The following is an 18,645-nucleotide window of genomic DNA, read 5'->3' on the forward strand; positions in this document are numbered from 1 at the left end:
CCCCCCGCTTTTTTTAAAGGAGATAACAAATAAGATTACAGGAGTGAAAGTGGAAGTCTAGGGATAGTATTGCCATTTCAAAGCCTAATGAAACAGCACAATATGAATGTACTTAATGCCACAGAACTGGTTAAATGGTAAATTTAAGTGGTTAAAATGGGTAACTGGTTTAAATGGTAAACCTTAAGTTATGCATATGTTACTATACACACAAAAAAATGTTAATAAAGTTCATAGCAGCACTGTTTGTCATAGTACAGTGCTGGAAAATAACTAAATATCCATAACACTGTTATGGATAAAGTTGTGGTTACACTCATATAATAAAACACTATACAACAATGAAACCAAATAAACTACAGCTATACACACAAAGATTAATCTCACAACTAAACAGTAACAGAAGAAAGGCACAACAGCATACACTGAAACAGCTTCATCCATTTAAAGTCTAAAAATACCTAAGATTAAACTGCATTGCTTAGACCTGGGTAGTTGAACTTGGAAAACAAATAACAGTTAAAAAATTGAGGATAGCAGTGACCTATTGAAAAACAGAGACTGTCTTTATGAGGGAGGAACACAGGGAGGGCCTGGGAGCTGGCGAGGTTCTACTTCTTGATTAGGTAGTAGGTATCTTCTTTATAATACTTCTTTAAATGTATAAGCATATGGTTTTATATTTTTCTGTATCTGTCACATAACCCAACTAAAAAAAAACATACATATCATTCATGGAAAAATACACACATAATGAAGAGGGAGGGGGATAAAGTTAGGGAGGTACGTGCAGATATGTTTGTGTTTGTAATATTGTTTCATGAACTGGGAGGTAAGTACAGGGGTTTTCATTTATTATTATTGATAACTGGTTATCTAAAATATTTTTAATCCGGGTGCCTGGCTGGCTGAGTCCAAAGAGCATGTGACTCCTGATCCAAAGGTTGTGAGTTTGAGCCCCACACTGGGTGCAGAGATTACTTAAATGAATATATAAATAAAAACTTACACATTTTAGAAAAGTTTTTATTTATTTTAAAAGAGAAAGAGCATGGCCAGGGGAAGAGCAGAGACCAGGGAGAGAGAGAGAATCCCAAGCAGGCTCCACATTGCCAGCACAGAACCCGACACAGGGCTCGAACACACAAACTGCAAGATCATGACCTGAGCTGAAATCAGGGTTGTCGCTTAACCAAGTCAGCTACTCAGGCACCCAAATAAATAAAAACTTATTAATAAATAAATAAAATATTTTTAATCAAAATTAAAATTAAAGTTAATGTAGAAAAGAGGATTGATGCTTTTTTCCTTCATTATTTCACTTCATTATTGTAAAAATATTCAACAAGTTAAAATTGGGAGAGAAAAAAATTTTAAGCCTAATAAAGATCAAAATTCATTAGTACATGGAAATTTATACATATTGAAAATCACAAGATTTGGAAAAATTCCAACATACAAGTCAAAAAACAGCAGCTCAACATAGAAGATATGGGAAAGCCAGGAGCTAGATAAGGAAACCTTAAGTCAACATTGGTTGGTTGACTCTATCTGCCCTTCTTGAATCTTTAAACATTGAAAAAGATTTTAAAGTTACTTCAAAAAATCAAAAAAGGATGCCACTAGAGGACAGTAACCAGAAGACTCTAACATACAAGCTATCACCAATTACCTATAGGTGCCCCTGCCCCGATTTAAGATCAATACATTTTAATTTGTTCTGTGATTGTTCTGCAAGACAAGCAAACATTTCTAATAAATTTTAACTTGACAAGCAATGTTTGCAATACAAGTAGTATGTGACACTGAACATCACATGATCACAATTAAGCCAATGGTGTTCTCTCTCTCTCTCTCTCTCTCTCTCTCTCATTCACTTGCTCGCTGCAGGATTGTGGGTGATCGCCTCCCATGCTCAGATGTTTAGTATCAGGCCACGGTGTTTGTCAGATACCAATGACTTTTCAGAACACTGAAAGGTGCCCAAAGCTGGCACTAGCGTATTTTTTGTCACCTCAAAGCACCCATGGACAGTCAGTCCTTTGCTTTTCTATACACAAATAAGCTTAGGAATGCTTTGCTTCATTCTAGACCATTAGACAGATTCCTTGTTAAAATTACATGAAAAGAAAAAGATTCCATTGAACCAGTAGATAGCAGTGATTCCATAAATGACAGTGAAAGTCGTCCTATACAATAACCCTTCTCTCTCTGGTCTCCCTCACACCACCCATGAAGGTTTTCAAAGGTAAGTGCAGATTAGTTTATTTTTCTTTTCATTTTGTATTTTATTATTTTGTATTATATTACAGTATTATAATCATTTTTATATGAATATTTTTGGGTTGTGGAATGAATCATCTGAGTTTCCATTATTTCTTATGGGGAAATCCACTTTGATATAGAAGTACTTTGGATTACAAGCAGGTTTCCAGAACAAATTATGCTCACAAACCAAGGTTTTACAGTATTCCAATTTTAAATATTCCAATTTCCAGAAAACAAAGAATGCATTGCACCCAAAAACAATGTTCTTCTTTCTAATAGCCAAGTGATAGGATCTCCTTCTCCCCATCCAAAATTAATCTCACTACCCACGATCAGCATTCTACCTCCTCCTACCTCTCCTTGAGACTCCCCACCAATTATCCATTCTTTCTGTCTGTGATGCTCTAATTGGCTCTTTTAGCATAAAACTATCCTCAAATATTTTAGACCTTAAAAAAGAATTCTGCCATCTATCTTATGTCCTTCACTTTTCCCTCCCCTGCCAAGAGAGCTTTAGAAAAGTGTATGCACTTCCTCAATTACACTTAGCTTGCATTGATACCTCAACCACTGCAGCCTGGCTTTCCACTCCCTTTCCAGGGAACAGGTCTTGCCAAGGTCAACAATGGCCTCATTGGCCCTATCTCATTGGAACAGTCCGTATCTCATGGGCCTCTTAGAAGCATCTGACACACTCACTCTCCTGTTTTATCCTGTACCTTAAATAGGGAGTTCCACTTTGGTCTCCTCTTCTCACTCTCAAATTCTATGAATGATACCATCCATTACTATGGCTTAAATTACCAATGCACTTGTGTCTTCCATGGCTGCTTATTCTCCATGATTCCTAATTTTTAGTTGCTACCAGTCAGTTATCCTATCTCCTCAGTATCAGAGAGCAAGTTAAGCCCTTAAGTCTTGCTTATCTTATTTCTCGTGATCTTAATTTTTACCTGGTAACACCAGCCGACTGCATTCTGAGGCCTCAGTCACCGGAAGGAGGGACAAGCAAGTAATGTCTTTAGCTTCTGATTCCACTAGCCCCTGTCCCAATGGGATGGACGTATTCTGAACAAACTGTACCAGGAGCTGAGGGTGTAGGGGAGACAATATTGAAAAATACAAGTTGTTAGGAATGAATCTAAACCATTGAATTTAGCAAAAGTTGATAATGCAATTAAGTCTTCATTGCTAGTCTCAACCACATTCATAGAAAAACTAGATTAACTACAAAATAACTTTATTTTGTAAGTAAAGTTATTTTTATCAAGTGCATTATTCTAAAGAAAAGCTGAATTATATAATTAAGTTAACCTCTATCACCTGCCATCAGAGAAAATGTAAAAATAATTATATTTTTAAATAAAGGCTATTAAAAAGTCAGCTGCATTGTACTGATTACATTTTACAAAGCACTTTTTTGTGTGCTGGCTCATTTAATCCTCAGTATAATTCAGTAACATTGAACATGTATTTTAAAGAAAACAGATCAAGTTGAAGACATCAAATGACTTGTCTAAGGTCACATGACTACTTAGGAAAAGTAAGTCTTCAAACTTATGTACCTGCTTCCAAATTCATTGACCTTTCCACTATACAACACAGATGTACTACAATTATAGTGAGAAAAATGAATAAAAATAAAAAATGTTTAAATCCTCTAATCACATTTAGGAAGGAAACACTTTCACACATATACAAAATTACTTTAAAAATGGTTGTGGTAGTAATGATTTACATATGTATATACACATACACATATACATACATCATATATATAAAAATTTTGCGATTATGTAATTACCTAGATATATACTTACACTTAAATAAATCTAAAAAGTGATAGGTAAACACAATTTTTTTCAATTTTTGAGAAAGTACTTAGTGATAATAAAAATAATAAACTAGTAGTTACAATCAAAACCATATGGCCCACTAAAACCTAAAATATTTGCTATCTGGCTCATTGCAGAAAACGTTTGCTGACTCCTAAACTAATAAGGACAAACTTTGGAAGATAGCCCACAAAAAAATAATAATAAATAAGTAAAAAGTGCTGCCCTGGCTCACCTCTGGTTTGGATTCTAACTCATCTGATAACATTGATTCAGCTTCCAAATCCTGTAGCTGTTCAGGGGACAGGTTAAAAATTCAATTCAAGGTCAATGACACCTTGTTATGCTCATATTCCTTTAGGAAATACTACACTTCCCCTGTAAGACGCTGTGCTGAGTGGGTAATCAATTTAGCCTAAAAAAAAAGATGAGAGAAAAAATTAGAGTAGTGGAAAAATGTAGCTAAATAAACAAAGTTACTTCTCCACATATATAAAATCACAAGCAAGCAAATAAAGAATTCAGCCCAAAACACTTGTTTTAAATAGAACAAACCCAAGAGGTGTCAAAATCCATTAAAAGTTGTATTTGGGAACTTCCTACTTCTAATATCTATTCTAGAAAAGTTCTTAAAAATGGATAAAATGCCAGAAGAATTTTTGTTTAGTATCTGTGATAATAAACAACTGAAAGCAAGATATAGATAGATGTATATACCCAACACTCAGGGAATGGTTAACTAGGTTACGGCACAGTCACTTAAAAATACGGTTATGAAAACAATGCAACAACAACCAAAAGTGCTATTGACATGTTAAATTACAAAAACAAAATACAGAAGTATACACTTGCTATTTTTAAAACTAGTTAAGAAGAAAGTAAAAGGAAATTTATATAACCATAATAGGAGCTATGTTAGGTGGTATAGGCTGGTGTGACTTATTTTTCTTTTCTCAAGTTCCCCATCTTTCTAAAAGTAGTCACACAGTGAAAATTTGAAGTGTTTCCCAAAAATAGTGCCCTTGGGACCTTGATGCAGCTGTTTTCTCGTATAATTAAAATTCTTGTTTTCTTACAGCTTTTTTCCCCAGAATTTTGACAAATGAGTCCACTTTATTTTGTACGATTGTTGCTAAAATTGGGAGCACTGCTATAAACAAACTAACCATACACTGTAAAATGTAACCAGGATGGAAGTTTTCGATTAATACCAAGGTTGACTGGAAAGTTAGAGTAAGGCAGACTTACTCTACGAAAAGGGCCTTTAGAAGTACGTGAATAAATGTTTATTGTCCTTTTGGTTCCTTCCTCTCTCCCTTGCTAGCATCCAGAAATCCTCAGTTTCATCATAAAAAAAACAATTCACAAGATGTAAGTAAAAATGTCCTTTTATTTTAAGTTTCTCACATAAAATCAAGTAAAATAAATCCCTGACTTTTCCTGTCACATGTTTTTTCTTGTGCAATCACTGTACGTAATAGTTCACTGTGGTTTATCCATCCCTCTTTTTCACAGAAGGAACCAAGGCTGGTACATCACTTACTCAAGTTATTAAGTTGCAGAACCAGGACTCACCCCTACAGAGCAGGTTGGCATGAGCACTCATTACATCTATCTACATCTGATCTTGAAATACCAGAAAATAGGAATGTCTTTTCCCCAATTCCAGCTCATCTCAAGAAGCCAAGAAATTACCAAATGTTTAAGTTATCCTTAGGTTATCCTTAAGGATTCTCCAACTTTGAGTTTACAGGATTGTAAAATCTCTACGAAATGAGACAACTGTTTACCTCCTTTATATTTGTTAGGGTTCTTAGAAAAGAATGGTGCTGGCTGAATGTCTATTACCGTTACCTAATGAAAAATGAAAAAAATGAAGTTTATGAATATGTGCACTGAACAAGAGAAAAATCATACATTAGATCTTAGTTTTACAAAGCTATAATCACAATTTAAAGAGGGAAGCTCTCAACTGTCTTCTAGTTTAAAAGCCACCTCTAGATCACCATTTCTCAGGGGCCTATGGCTATCTATGATAGCTTTTTATTTTAGTGAAAATCTTTTTCCTTTTTGTTTGTTTTGAGAGAAAGAGAGAGCATGTGCAGGTTAGTGGGGGATGGGCAGAGAGAGGAAGAGAGAATCCCAAGCAGGCTCTGTGCTGTCAGAGCCCAAGGAGAGGCTTGACAATGCCAGGCTCTATCGCAAGAACTGTGAGATCATGACCTGAGCCAAAACCAAGAGTCAGATGCATAACCGACTGAGCCACCCAGGTGCCCCTTGTTTCAGTGATAATCTTTTAAAAAATTAACATAATAAGCATTTTCTGGAATAAATGGGTATGTATATTATAATTGAGTTCTGCCCAAGTTTGACGCCCAAGTTTGTGCTTTGTATGTACACTGTATGAACTAAAGAGTGACTAGAAGCATAGAACAGGCAGGCTGACCTCAAAAGAATCTGTACTGGTGGGGCGCCTGGGTGGCTCAGTCAGTTAAGCGTCTGGCTTCGGCTCAGGTCATGATCTCATGGTTCGTGGGTTTGAGCTCTGCACTGTCTGTGCTGACAGCTCAGAGCCTGGAGCCTGCTTCAGATTCTGTGTCTCCTTCTCTCTCTGCCCCTCTCCTGCTCGTGCTGTCTCTCTCTGTCTCTCAAAAATAAATAAAGAACATTAAAAAAAATTTTTTTAAAGAAGAATCTGTACTGGAGAACTCAGTATCTTATCAAGTGTACTGTGTGAATCTCATCTTTAACACAGCAACTTGCTATGTTTATTAGCTGAAAATGTGATGGCAAATATGCAATTAAATTTGTTTCTATTCTCAATTCCCATCATCCATTTAACAGGTTTCAAAAACTGCAAAGTCTTTAACAGCTTCACTGAGATACAATTCATATACGATACAATTCACTCATTTAAAGAGTTCGGTTAAATTGTTTTTATTATATTCACAGAGTTGTACAACCACAACCACAATCAATTAAAAAAATTTTTTATATTTATTTTTGAGAGAGAGACAGACAGATAGACAATGCACGAGCAGAGAGAGGGAGACACAGAATCTGAAGCAAGCTCCAGGCTTGGAGCTGTCAGCACAGAACCCCACACAGGGCTCAAACTCACAAACGACAAAATTGTAACCTGAGTGAAGTCAGACGCTTAACTGACTGAGCCATCCAGGTGCCCTACACAATCACTTTTACAACAATTTCATCACCCCAAAAAAGAAACCCTATACCCATTAGCAATCACTCATTTCCTTCCAAACCTTCCCCTGACCAGGCCTAGGCAACCACTAATCTCTTTGTCTGTATGGATTTGTGCCGAGTCCAGCTCCAGCAGCTCCAAGGTTCCCAGAAGGATGGACGGTGGTGGCAACTAAAGGGGGGGGAATGAGAGAGCCACAAGATTCTTTCTGATCACCAGGCAGGCATCTCTGCACTGACTGAGACTCAGTTTTATTTAGAGTTAAGTATATGGGGCACAGAACAGAAGTGGCATTTGCCTTAGACAATGATTTCTGATGACAAATTTCTTTGATATGTAAAAATTTCCCAGAACATAGATTTGTAGAAGACTCATGCATAATCTTTATCAATAGTGATTGAGGTAGATGATTTAGATGCTTCTCATATGGGGAAGGAAGGTATCTTTAGCATTCAAATAAGACAATGTTTTTAGCACAGCAAAGGCAAAAGCTCTTTGTGAACAGGGGTCAATAGCCTGTTTTCTTGAGGGGAAGAAAAAGAGGTTTCTCAGGAAATGCAATATTTGCTCCCATAATCACAAAAGAAGAAATTCCTATAAGTTCCTTCACAAGGTGCAATCAGCATAGAGCCACAATAAGGGGGCAAGTCACTCCTGATACCAATCAACAAGGTGCGTTGGGGGGGTCAGTGCTCAAGCAAAAATAATTGGGTGGGAGTTAGACATCAGTCACCGCCTGAAGGCAGGAGGCCTTGCAAACCCGCCTTAACCTCACAAGGAGTATTCTCAACTTAGTGAGTTCAGAAATGGCTCCCAAGAGATTTGCCTATTCTGGACATTTCATATAAATGGAATTCTATGTGATCTTTTGTGCTTGGCTGCTATCACTATGCATAATGCTTCCAAAGTCCCTCCCTGTTGGAGCATGTATCAGTATTTCATTTCTTTTTATTGTCAAGTAATATTCTTTTGTATAGATATACATTTTATTTATCCAAGTATCAGTTAAGGGACATTGGGTTATTTCTACAATTTGGCTATAATGAATAATGCTGCCATGGACATCCATGTGCAAGTTTTTGTGTGGACATGTGTGTTTACTCTTGGATATATACCTAGAAGTGGAATTGCTACGTCATATGGCAACCCTATGTTTAATCTTGTGAGGAATTACCAGGCTGTTTTCCAAAGTGTCTGCATCATTTCACAATCCCACCAGCAGTGGATTTGTCTACATCCTCACCATCCCATTATTACAACCCTCTTAGTGGGTGTGAATGGCAACCCATTACGGTTCTGAACTACATTACCTGATAGCTAATGATTTTGAGTATCTCTTCATGTGTTCATAGGCCATTTGTACATAGTTTTAAGAGAAATACTTCTTCAGATTTTTGGCTCATTTTTTAAATTGATTGGTCTTTTTATTGTTGAGTTGTAAGAGTTCTTTATATATTCTAGAAATAAGCACCTTATCAGATAAATGATTTGCACAACCCTTTTCCCATTCTGTGTGTTATCTTCTCATTTGCAACGCAAATCTTATCTTTATTTGAACAAGGCAACTCTAACTCTCAGTTATCAAACAAAACCTCATTAAAATTGTCATTTGAGGACTTCTAGTCAGTTTTAGTTAAATGTGAGATCCTATTATCATAAGCTGCTTAACAATGTCTTGACACTATAAATACTACCTTGTATGATATTCTCTGGATTAGTATTACTAAAGGTAAATGTGAAAAATGAAATATATTATTGAATCTAATGCTAAATCTCTCCACTGTTAAGTTTAACATTAGGTATTTATTTCAGCAATACAACATCTCTACCATATAATATGAATGGTATTTTAAATTTTGTTTTATGGTGTGGTATACTTACTCATGACTCCATGGCAACAACTGATATAATCCTAACAACTTAAGTTGTACTATGTACACAGTTCCTTAGAGTCATCAAAACATATTAGACTGCTAATATTTTAATTTTTTGTATGGTGGTAGGTGGGTAACTAGGCTTAGCTTGGTGACCAATGACTAGTGTATCAAATTGTGGTAATGTATCCAATTGTCAAATTACTGTGTTATACACCTCAAACTAATTTAACTCTGTATGTCAATTATTCATCAATTAAAAATAAATATATAGGGGCACCTGGGTGTTGGCTGAGTTGGTTAAGCATCTACTCTTGGTTTCGTCTACTCTTGGTTTCAATTCAGGTCATGGTCTCACAAACCCCTGTCAGGCTCTGCATGAGTGATGCAGACCCTGCTTAGGATTCTCTCCTTCTCCCTCTCTCTCTGCCTGTAATACCCAAGATTTCTTTATCGTCCCCAAAAACCAGAAACCGCCAGGGAGACCAAGTCACGCATGCAAAAGCAAAGGGCTTTATTACGGGTTTAGGCTCACCGGGGCCTAAACTCGGGCTCACAGACTTTACCGGCGTGGTGGATCCATGCTGAGAGCCCCGAACAAAGGTGGGGCAGGGCTTTTATGGGTTTGGGAAGGGGGAGTTACAAGAAATTGTGACATAGGTACAGTGATCCAGTTATTATTATATAATATTATTGACAGCAGGTTTATCCAATTACAACATTTAGAGTATTAACCAATCACAGAGTAGACCCAGGACCCAGGACCCTCACATAGGGTGTAACTAGCCTTAAGCAATAACTGATTACCTATAGCTTCTATTTCCAGGCCTGCCCTTAGGAATGTTAAGGGTATTACAAGGGTGGTCCCTCTTGCCTTGGGCAATGTGTGCCCTTCTATTGTCTCAAACCTGCATCCTTACGTGGCCTTCCCATGCGCATGGGTCCTGTCTCTCTCTCAAAAAACAAACAAACAAACAAACAAACCAAAAAAGAGCTATTTAGGAGGGATAAGAATTCTACCTATCTTTATGTCTGAGTATATTTAGTATAATCATAATAAAAATAATTTGGCAGTATAGGGGCCACTATAGTGTGCAATGTAATGTTTTTCCTTTAAATAGAATTTGCATTGAAAGGACACAAGTCTGAACCAAACTGACTCCATGACAGGCTCCAAGTTTCCCCTCTGACCTTGGAGGCCTAAGTGTCGGTTTCTCAGAATCATTAGACAATAAAAGGACACAGATTGCTCAACCAGGGACCACCCTAGGAACACCCAATCAGAAGCGGCCAGCTAAAATGCTTAACATTCCTAAGGGCAGGCCTAGAGATAGAAGCTATAGATAATCACTTATTGCTTAAGGCTAGTTACACCCTATGTGAGGGTCCGGGTCCACTCTGTAATTGGTTAATACTCACCCTTTGCTTTTGCATGTGTGACTTGGTCTCCATGGTGGTCTCTGGTTTGGGGGGATGATATTTTTTTTAAAGGTTTTTTTTTTTTTAATGTTTTATTTATTTTTGATACAGAGAGAGACAGAGCATGAGAGAGGGAGGGGCAGAGAGAGAAGGAGACACAGAACCGGAAGCAGGCTCCAGGCTCTGAGCTGGCTGTCAGCACCGAGGCCTGACGCGGGGCTCGAACCCACGAACGTGAGATCTGACCTGAGCCGAAGCCGGAGGCTTAACCGACTGAGCCACCCAGGCGCCCCGGGGGGATGATATTGAAATCTGGGCATTAACAGCATGACATGGGAATGAATGAAGCTATTTCGAAGGTAATTATGGGTCTCATGAAGATTTTTTCCCATGCTTCCTTACGCTATTAATTAAGATACTGGAAATGCAGCTAAGTAGTTACCTACTTCACCCCAAATTCTTTACTTTTATTACTTTTTTTTTTTTGAGGGAGGGAGTGTGCACCCATGAACGTAGGAGAGGGGCAGAGAGAGAGGGACTCTCAAGCAGGCTCAACACTCGGCATGGAACCCGACAGGGCGCACAATCCCACAAGCCTACGATCATGACCTGAACCAAAATCCAGAGTCAGATGCCCAAGCCACCCAGGCAACCCACCCCCAAATTCTTTAATGTGAACACTAATATTTGTTCATTTTATTTTGTATCTTTACCTGGTACAAAGGCAAAATTTATATCCTTATTTCCTAAATTACTAATTTAGCCCATTTTAAAGAATACGAGATGACATTTAACCATCAGCAAACCAAGGGCAGGCCCATCAAATCATATTTTCCACAAATCACAAATAGGGCATCTTCATTCTGGATAGAGTTCACAACAAAACAAACTGATCTCAGAAAACCAGGGATTAGTCTAATAAATACTAATAATAAATACAAAATAAGTAGTACTCATCAGACCCCTTTTCCCTCTACCCATGCCAACAACAGAATTTTGCTGTGTGCATTGTTCTTTTGGCCATCAAAGCACATTAGACACTTTAAGAAAACAATCTTGGTCCAGCACAAATTATAAGTTTTTAGAAATCCACTGACCTACCACTGCTATCATAGTAATAGTTACCAATAGCAGAATATGTTAATATGTTATCCCACAGTCAGCTTAAAAGATAAGAGGAATGCAGGCAACAGGAATCTTTGCAATGAACCAAAGCAAAGAATGCAGGAAGGCCTGAAAAGTTCTGTAAATTGGTAATGAGAGAACTCATAAGAAAAGCAAAGCAGATTTAAGACACAAGCGATCTCTATGATCTAGACCATCCTGGGAACAATTCTCCTTCTGTTTTTAGCCAAATTAACAAATCCTGAGAACTGAAGTCTGATAAACTGCATTCTTCTACAGTACATTCTACATCATCCAGCAAATTATTCATTAACACTAAGTAGCTGAACAAGTTAAAGAAGCAGAGATAGATACGTTTATTTAAAAAAAAAAAATCCCAGGTCTCTAAAGCAGAAATCTAAATCCTGCCTCTGACTTTTTGGTTGAGACCTAGGCAAGCTACTCAATTTCGTGGCCCTAGGTAACTCCTGAAATACAGATGAAACAAATCTACCTAGGATTATTTACGTATCAGTCAATAAAAATGCTTATAAAATTCTTCAGAAACAAAGCTCTGCATAAGTGTTTATGAGACAAGTAAATCTATCAAATGCTTTATACACTATAAAAGGTTAAGAAATCTGCCTTTATTATTGAGTCCAAATTTCCTGTAAGGCAGTGGTTTTCAAACATTTTGACTACAACACACAGTAAGATATATTTTCCATTATACCTCAGAGAATGAAACACAGCTGAGATGTAAATAACATATTTCCATGAAACAATACTAACCTGTTAATTTCATGCACTCTGAATTTTTTAAAATAAAACTCACTAAACTGTTGTCACAAACTACTCAACAGATTATGTCCCACAGATTGAAAAACACTATAAAGTATCTTCAAAAGTCGAAAACGCATGTGTTTAAACACAGGACAGCCTTAACACCATAGATATAAACCTGCTATAAATATACATTACAAATCAGCAATTATCATTGATAAAAGTGTTGGGGAAACTAAAATTACTTGAATCCTCACACAAGACAGGAATTAGTGGTAATACAGTGTCCAGAGGGTGGAGATGGCCTAAAATCAATGCACGCTACATGGTGAAATATTGGGAGGAAAAACCACGCCAAAATAAACTAAACAAGTAACATAGGAACTGAACTGATACAGGTCTGTTGCCTCAGTCCTGACTGCCAGACAAAAGGGAGTGTATTCCTAAGGGAAAGATGACTAGGGCCTTTTACTACTCTGCTCAAGAAAGAAACAGAACATCATTGTGTCCACTTCTAAAAAGTAACGTGATTCTACCCTAGGAAAACAAAGCCCAGAATATCAGTACTGTTCTTACTTGACGGAGGTAGAAAATGCCTTGACCCTGACCCAGTTTCAGAAAGAAGGGAGGGAGCGGGTAAGAAAAAAAGGAAAGAAATTGAGAAACACCGTGGTCCCAACTGGTCACCAATCTGCTTTTCAGCTCCCTCCATTTCTACCTGTATCTGACCAGATATAGACCCAAACAATGCTTCATTAAAGCTGAAAAAAACTACAACAAAAATTCTACTAGTGGCAGAGCCAAAAATGAAGATGAAGAGAGCAGTTTAAATTTTGGTATAAAATGGCAGTCATAGGGGTTCCTGAGTGGCTCAGTCAGTTAATAAGCATCGACTCTTAATCTTGGCTCAGGTCATGATCCTAGGGTGGTGGGATCAAGCCCCATGTTGGCTCCTCACTGAGTGTAGAGTCTCTCTGTCTCTCTCTCTGCCCCTCTCCTCAGCTCATGCACACATACTCTCTATAAAAATTAATTAATTGACAATAATAATAAGAGAGTAGTCCTGGGAGGGAAAACAAGTAACTTCTTCTATTCATATCTTGTATATTATGAGAGTTGATTAAATTCTAACAGTAAATGTGGGAGGCGGAGGCAAGATGGCGCCTTGGCATTCCGCCCAAGCACATGACAAAGTATGGCCCGCCTGCCTCTGGTGTACCCACCTCCCAGCCAGATACCGCGATAAGTGTACGACCAATGCAAAGCCATGAAATTGGTTAGCCCTGTTGCTGTCAGCCAATCAGGAGCGGCCGCGTTGCCGGTACGGTACATATATAAGGGAGGGTGCTTTGCGCAAAAAGAAGGAAGAAAAGAACCAATAAAAGTCTCTGCAACGAATCCCGGTGTTGTCAGTTCTTCAAACTGCGGGCAGTTTGAGCGGCTCCGGCAAGTGGTGGCCCGTACAGGGAACCCTTTTCCCTAAGTTTGCAGGTAAGTATAACGTGCTAGCCTTTAAGGATCCCAGGGAGGGACGTAGGGTAGTAAAGTTCCCGGTCAAGGGACAGTGGGGAACAGCTCGTCCCGTGAGCGAGCGACGTAAGCTATGTGCCAGCTCATGAGAGCTAGAGGTTTGAAACTGAAACAGAAAACATTAGAGAAATGTATAACCGCGGTGGAAGAAACAGCCCCGTGGTATTTAGACACAGGCCATCTGACGCCTGGCTCCTGGAATAAGCTTGGAAGAGACTGCGCGAACGGCAAAGGGCTGACCAAAGAATCCTTATCCAAGCTATGCTGGCTATGCGTGAACAGTTCTCGCCAGCGATCTGGCTTAGCATGCTGAAAGGGTAGCCAATGACGGGTAAGACCGTCGAGTGGATCGACAAACCTAAGACAGGAGGCCAGCCACGCTGCTGGTTGTCCGGGGACGGGTAATGCGATCCACTGATAGGTGGCAACCTAAGACAGGCACCTTTCCTTGCTACAGAAAACAAAAAAGGGGGAACTGTGGGAGGCGGAGGCAAGATGGCGCCTTGGCGTTCCGCCCAAGCACATGACAAAGTATGGCCCGCCTGCCTCTGGTGTACCCACCTCCCAGCCAGATACCGCGATAAGTGTACGACCAATGCAAAGCCATGAAATTGGTTAGCCCTGTTGCTGTCAGCCAATCAGGAGCGGCCGCGTAGCCGGTACGGTACATATATAAGGGAGGGTGCTTTGCGCAAAAAGGAGGAGGAAGAAAAGAACCAATAAAAGTCTCTGCAACGAATCCCGGTGTCGTCAGGCTCCGGTAAGTAAAGTGGCAACAGGTACTAATGAAAAAAACTAGAATATAGAACTGGTGAGGCCAGAATGAATCTTAGCAATACAGGATTCATCCTGGGCCTTCCTTTTGACATCCCACGATCTGCTGAGGTGTTCTATTCCCACAGCCCTCATTTTTATTCTAGTCACCTCCCCCTTTCTCTGCAAACCTTCAATCACTCCCTGGTGGTCTAGTGGTTAGGATTCAGCACTCTCTCTACAAACCTTCAGAGTCAAATTTATCAAAAGACTTCTCTCCACTTTCTCATCTCCAGTCACTATTCAATCCCAAGACTTCACCAAAACTTCTCTTGTAAAGGGTACCAAAGATCTTCATGTTACCAAACCCAACGGACACTCTGCAGTCCTAATCTTACTTGGCCTTTGCAAGGAACAACTATTGTTTTTAATCGTCCGACATTCATTTCCCCTGCTTAGGTGACAGAATCTACATTATGTTTGGGGATATACTCCTCCCCCACTGGATATATCTTTGTGAGACTGTAGATTAAGGTGTTCTTTCCTTTGCTGACCAACTGTTGAACACTTGACCCAGAATGAACAAATCAGACCCTTTTCCTCAGAATGTGAATCCTAAAAGAAGTAACAAAGGGCAGAAAACTGCCGTAGTGGCCTGTTAATCACAGCAGAGCTGCTGGCAGCCTCCCCTGGGGCTGCTCAGATTCCTGTCCTTTATAAAGCCAAGGGCCTCCATCATTTCCTTTGATCCTAAGAGCTGCCCACATCCTTGTTATAAATTCCTCTCCTGAAGCAAACTGGTTACTTGCAACCAGAGCCATAACTAGTACAATCCTTTAGAAGCATTGCCTCCTTCTTCAAACCTTACTCTTTGCTTCCAAGATACATGTTCCTCATTTTACTCTGTCATTGCCATTCCTCCAGGTTCCTTTGGTAACTTTTTTTTTTAGTTTATTTATTTACGTTAAAAGGGAGAAAGAGAGACATGGAAGGAGAGAGGGAGAGCCAGAGAAAGGGGGAGAGAGAATCCCAAGCAGGTTCTACACTGTCAGCATAAAGCCTGATGTAGGTCTCCGAGCTCACTGTGAGATCATGACCTGATCCAAAACTGGATGCTTAACTGACTGAGCCACCCAGGCATCTCTCCTTTGGTAACTTCTATACTCCTCCTGCACTCACCCTCTAAATATTAATATTCCTCAGGATAGTATTCAGGACCTTCCTCTTGCTATACTCTTCTCCTAGTATAAACTGATGGCTTTAAATGATAGTCTCCAATTTTTTTTAAGTTTTTATTTAAACTCCAATTAGGTAACATACAGTATAATATTAGTTTCAGGTATACAATACAGTGATCCAACACTTCATTACAACACTGGGTGTTCATCACCGAAATTTTTGTCTGTAGCCCAGATATGTCCTCCGAGCTGCAGACCTGCATATATAATGGCTTACTTAACATTTGTACTTAAGGTTTTAACTTAGCATCTCTAATGTGTCTAAAATTAATTCTCTCTCAAGCCTGTTTCCAATTCATTTCCTGACAGCCCCACTCACCACAACCCTCACTTAAGACAGGACCACCATGCCCCCCATTTAGGAGTCATTTTTATTACTTTCTTTCCTTTGCTCCCAATATCCAGTCCAGCTGCAAGTCCCACTAAGATAAATCCACCCACTTCTATCCACCACCCTATTTCAGGTGACCATTAACGCTTGCCCTAAACTACTGTTAGTGCCACCTAACTGGCTTCCGTGCTTCTACTCTTGCCTTCTATTCTCTTCACAGTAGTAAATATCATTTTAGGGGCACGTGGGTGGCTCAGTCAGTTAAGCGTCCAACTTTGGCTCACGTCCCAATCTCACAGTGGTGGGTTCAGGCCCTGTGTCCGGCTCTGTGCTGCCAGCTCAAAGCCTGGAGGCTGCTTCAGATTTTGTCTCCCTCTCTCTCTGCCCCTCCCCTGCTCACACCCTCTCTCTCTCAAAAATAAATAAAAATGCTTTAAAAAATAAGTCCTCTCATATCACTCACCTGCTTGAAACTCTGTATACAGCTTCCCAATGCACCTACATAAAATTCAAAGTCCTTATCCTCGCATTTAAGAACCCAGGTGATCCATTCCTGCTCCTCCAACCACACTCAAGTCACTCCCCCCCCTACCTGTTCACCCAGCTCCAGCCACGTTAGTTCCTTCAACACAGTAAGCTCTTTCTGACGTTAGGGATGTGCACACATCTTTTCTTCTATCTTGGAATGTTTTCGCCTCTCCATCAATTACCTCTTTTTCACTCTTCTGGGCTCTGTTGACCTCTCAACTCATTTATAAAGGCTTTGCCTGATCACCTTATCCAAAGAAGATTCCCCACACTCCCATCTTTGTTCTCTACCTCTGCCGTTTCTAATTCCTTTGCTTTTATATAGTATTCCTTTTTTTTGGAGGGGGGAGAATCTGGCTACTCTCCTAAATTGTAAGCTTGTAATGCCCAGTTCGCAGTATTCCCCAACGGCCAGAGACCACTGGGGAGACCGAGTCACGCATGCAAAGACAAAGGGCTTTATTATGGGTTTGAACTTGGACTCACAGACTTTTCCAGCACAGCAGATCAGTGCTGTGAGCCCCGAACAAGGGCTGAGCAGGGTTTTTTATGGGGTTTAGGAAGGGGGAGTTACAAGATGTTTGGTTTAGACTTGTGTTCTTACAAGCTCCATAAACAAGGGCAGGAACTAGTCTGTCTTGTTTATAACTTTACCTTCTACTGCCTAGCACAGTGCCAGACAAAGTACTATATGTAATTCATAAGGAATTTGGGTCTCCAAGAGTCATTTCTGATACTGTGAAGCTCCAAGGCTGTCTTTACTCTAAGATTAAAGGGCTTCCATACATAAATACCTGTACAATGAATGAATGACTTGCACATAACACCAAAATATTTGCCTCTATTCTTGACCTCTCTCCAAAACTCCAAATTTTCATTTCTGACTACTTGCTGGGTTTTTCCACATAGATATCCAAACCTAACAATAGATATTTCCAAATAGATATCTCAAACCTAACAATGTCCAAAATCCAGATAATCATCTCCACCACCAAACCTGTTCTTCCTCCTATATTATCCACTTCAATTATTGCCCAATCTTCTTCCCACTCAGCCATAAATTCTAGGTCTTTAACAATGTCTCTCATCTTCCATATTTAAATAATCCCAGTAGTTCTAATTCCCCCAAATTTATTCCTCCTGTAATGCTCTGTTTAGGCCTCATTATCTTTCAGCTACACTATTAAAACAGACTACTAACTAACCCCCACCCCTTTTTAAGTTTATTTATTTATTTTTGAGAGAGAGAGAGAGAGAGAGAGAGAGAGAGAGAGAGAGGGGGGGGGGGGAGGAAGCAGGGGAGGGGCAGAGAGAAAATCCCAAGTAGTAGGATTCAATCACACAAAGCGTGATATCATGACTTGAGCCGAAACCAAGAGTTAACTCACTGAGCAGCTTAAGTGCCCCAAAATTCACCTTCTCAATTCATCTTTCCACGCAGCCACCCGAATTATCTTTTCAAAACACAGAAATGTTTGTTAATCCACTCACTCAAAATTCAGTGCCTCAGAATATTTATCAAATCCCGAAGTATGGCATTTCAAATATTCTACAATCTATCTTCAAATACTGTTTCAGTTACAGCACATCCATATTCCTCAATTAACCCTTTACTCCAACCCACATGGCCTGGCTATTTGAATGAACACACCAGCCTACTTCAATGCTCAATATCTTTGCTTGGAATAGTTCTTCAACTAATAATAAACACTCCCTATCCAGTTGTGATTAAATCCTTTCCAAACTTTCCCCCCCCCACCTTTTAAAATGCTTATTT

The 18,645-nt window shown here is 39.3% G+C and overlaps 1 protein-coding gene across 3 annotated transcripts in view; it reads right to left on the bottom strand.

Moving 5' to 3' along the window:
• The window catches only part of ZNF410 (zinc finger protein 410), a 51,582-nt gene that overhangs the window by 31,386 nt on the left and 1,551 nt on the right, over positions 1–18,645 (bottom strand). For 2 of the 3 annotated variants that reach the window (XM_029952949.1, XM_029952947.1), the window contains exons 2-3: positions 4,339–4,518; positions 3,222–3,357 (exon numbers count right to left, since the gene is read on the bottom strand). In XM_029952949.1, coding sequence (XP_029808809.1) covers positions 3,222–3,357; positions 4,339–4,371 — 169 coding nt within the window. In that variant the 5' untranslated portion in view covers positions 4,372–4,518. Of the gene's footprint in view, positions 1–3,221; positions 3,358–4,338; positions 4,519–5,893; positions 5,958–18,645 lie in introns of all 3 variants that reach the window. The other variant, XM_029952948.1, reaches the window with a different exon arrangement.

Source organism: Suricata suricatta, chromosome 9 (assembly GCF_006229205.1).
Source record: "Suricata suricatta isolate VVHF042 chromosome 9, meerkat_22Aug2017_6uvM2_HiC, whole genome shotgun sequence".
NCBI classification, from domain to species: domain Eukaryota; kingdom Metazoa; phylum Chordata; class Mammalia; order Carnivora; family Herpestidae; genus Suricata; species Suricata suricatta.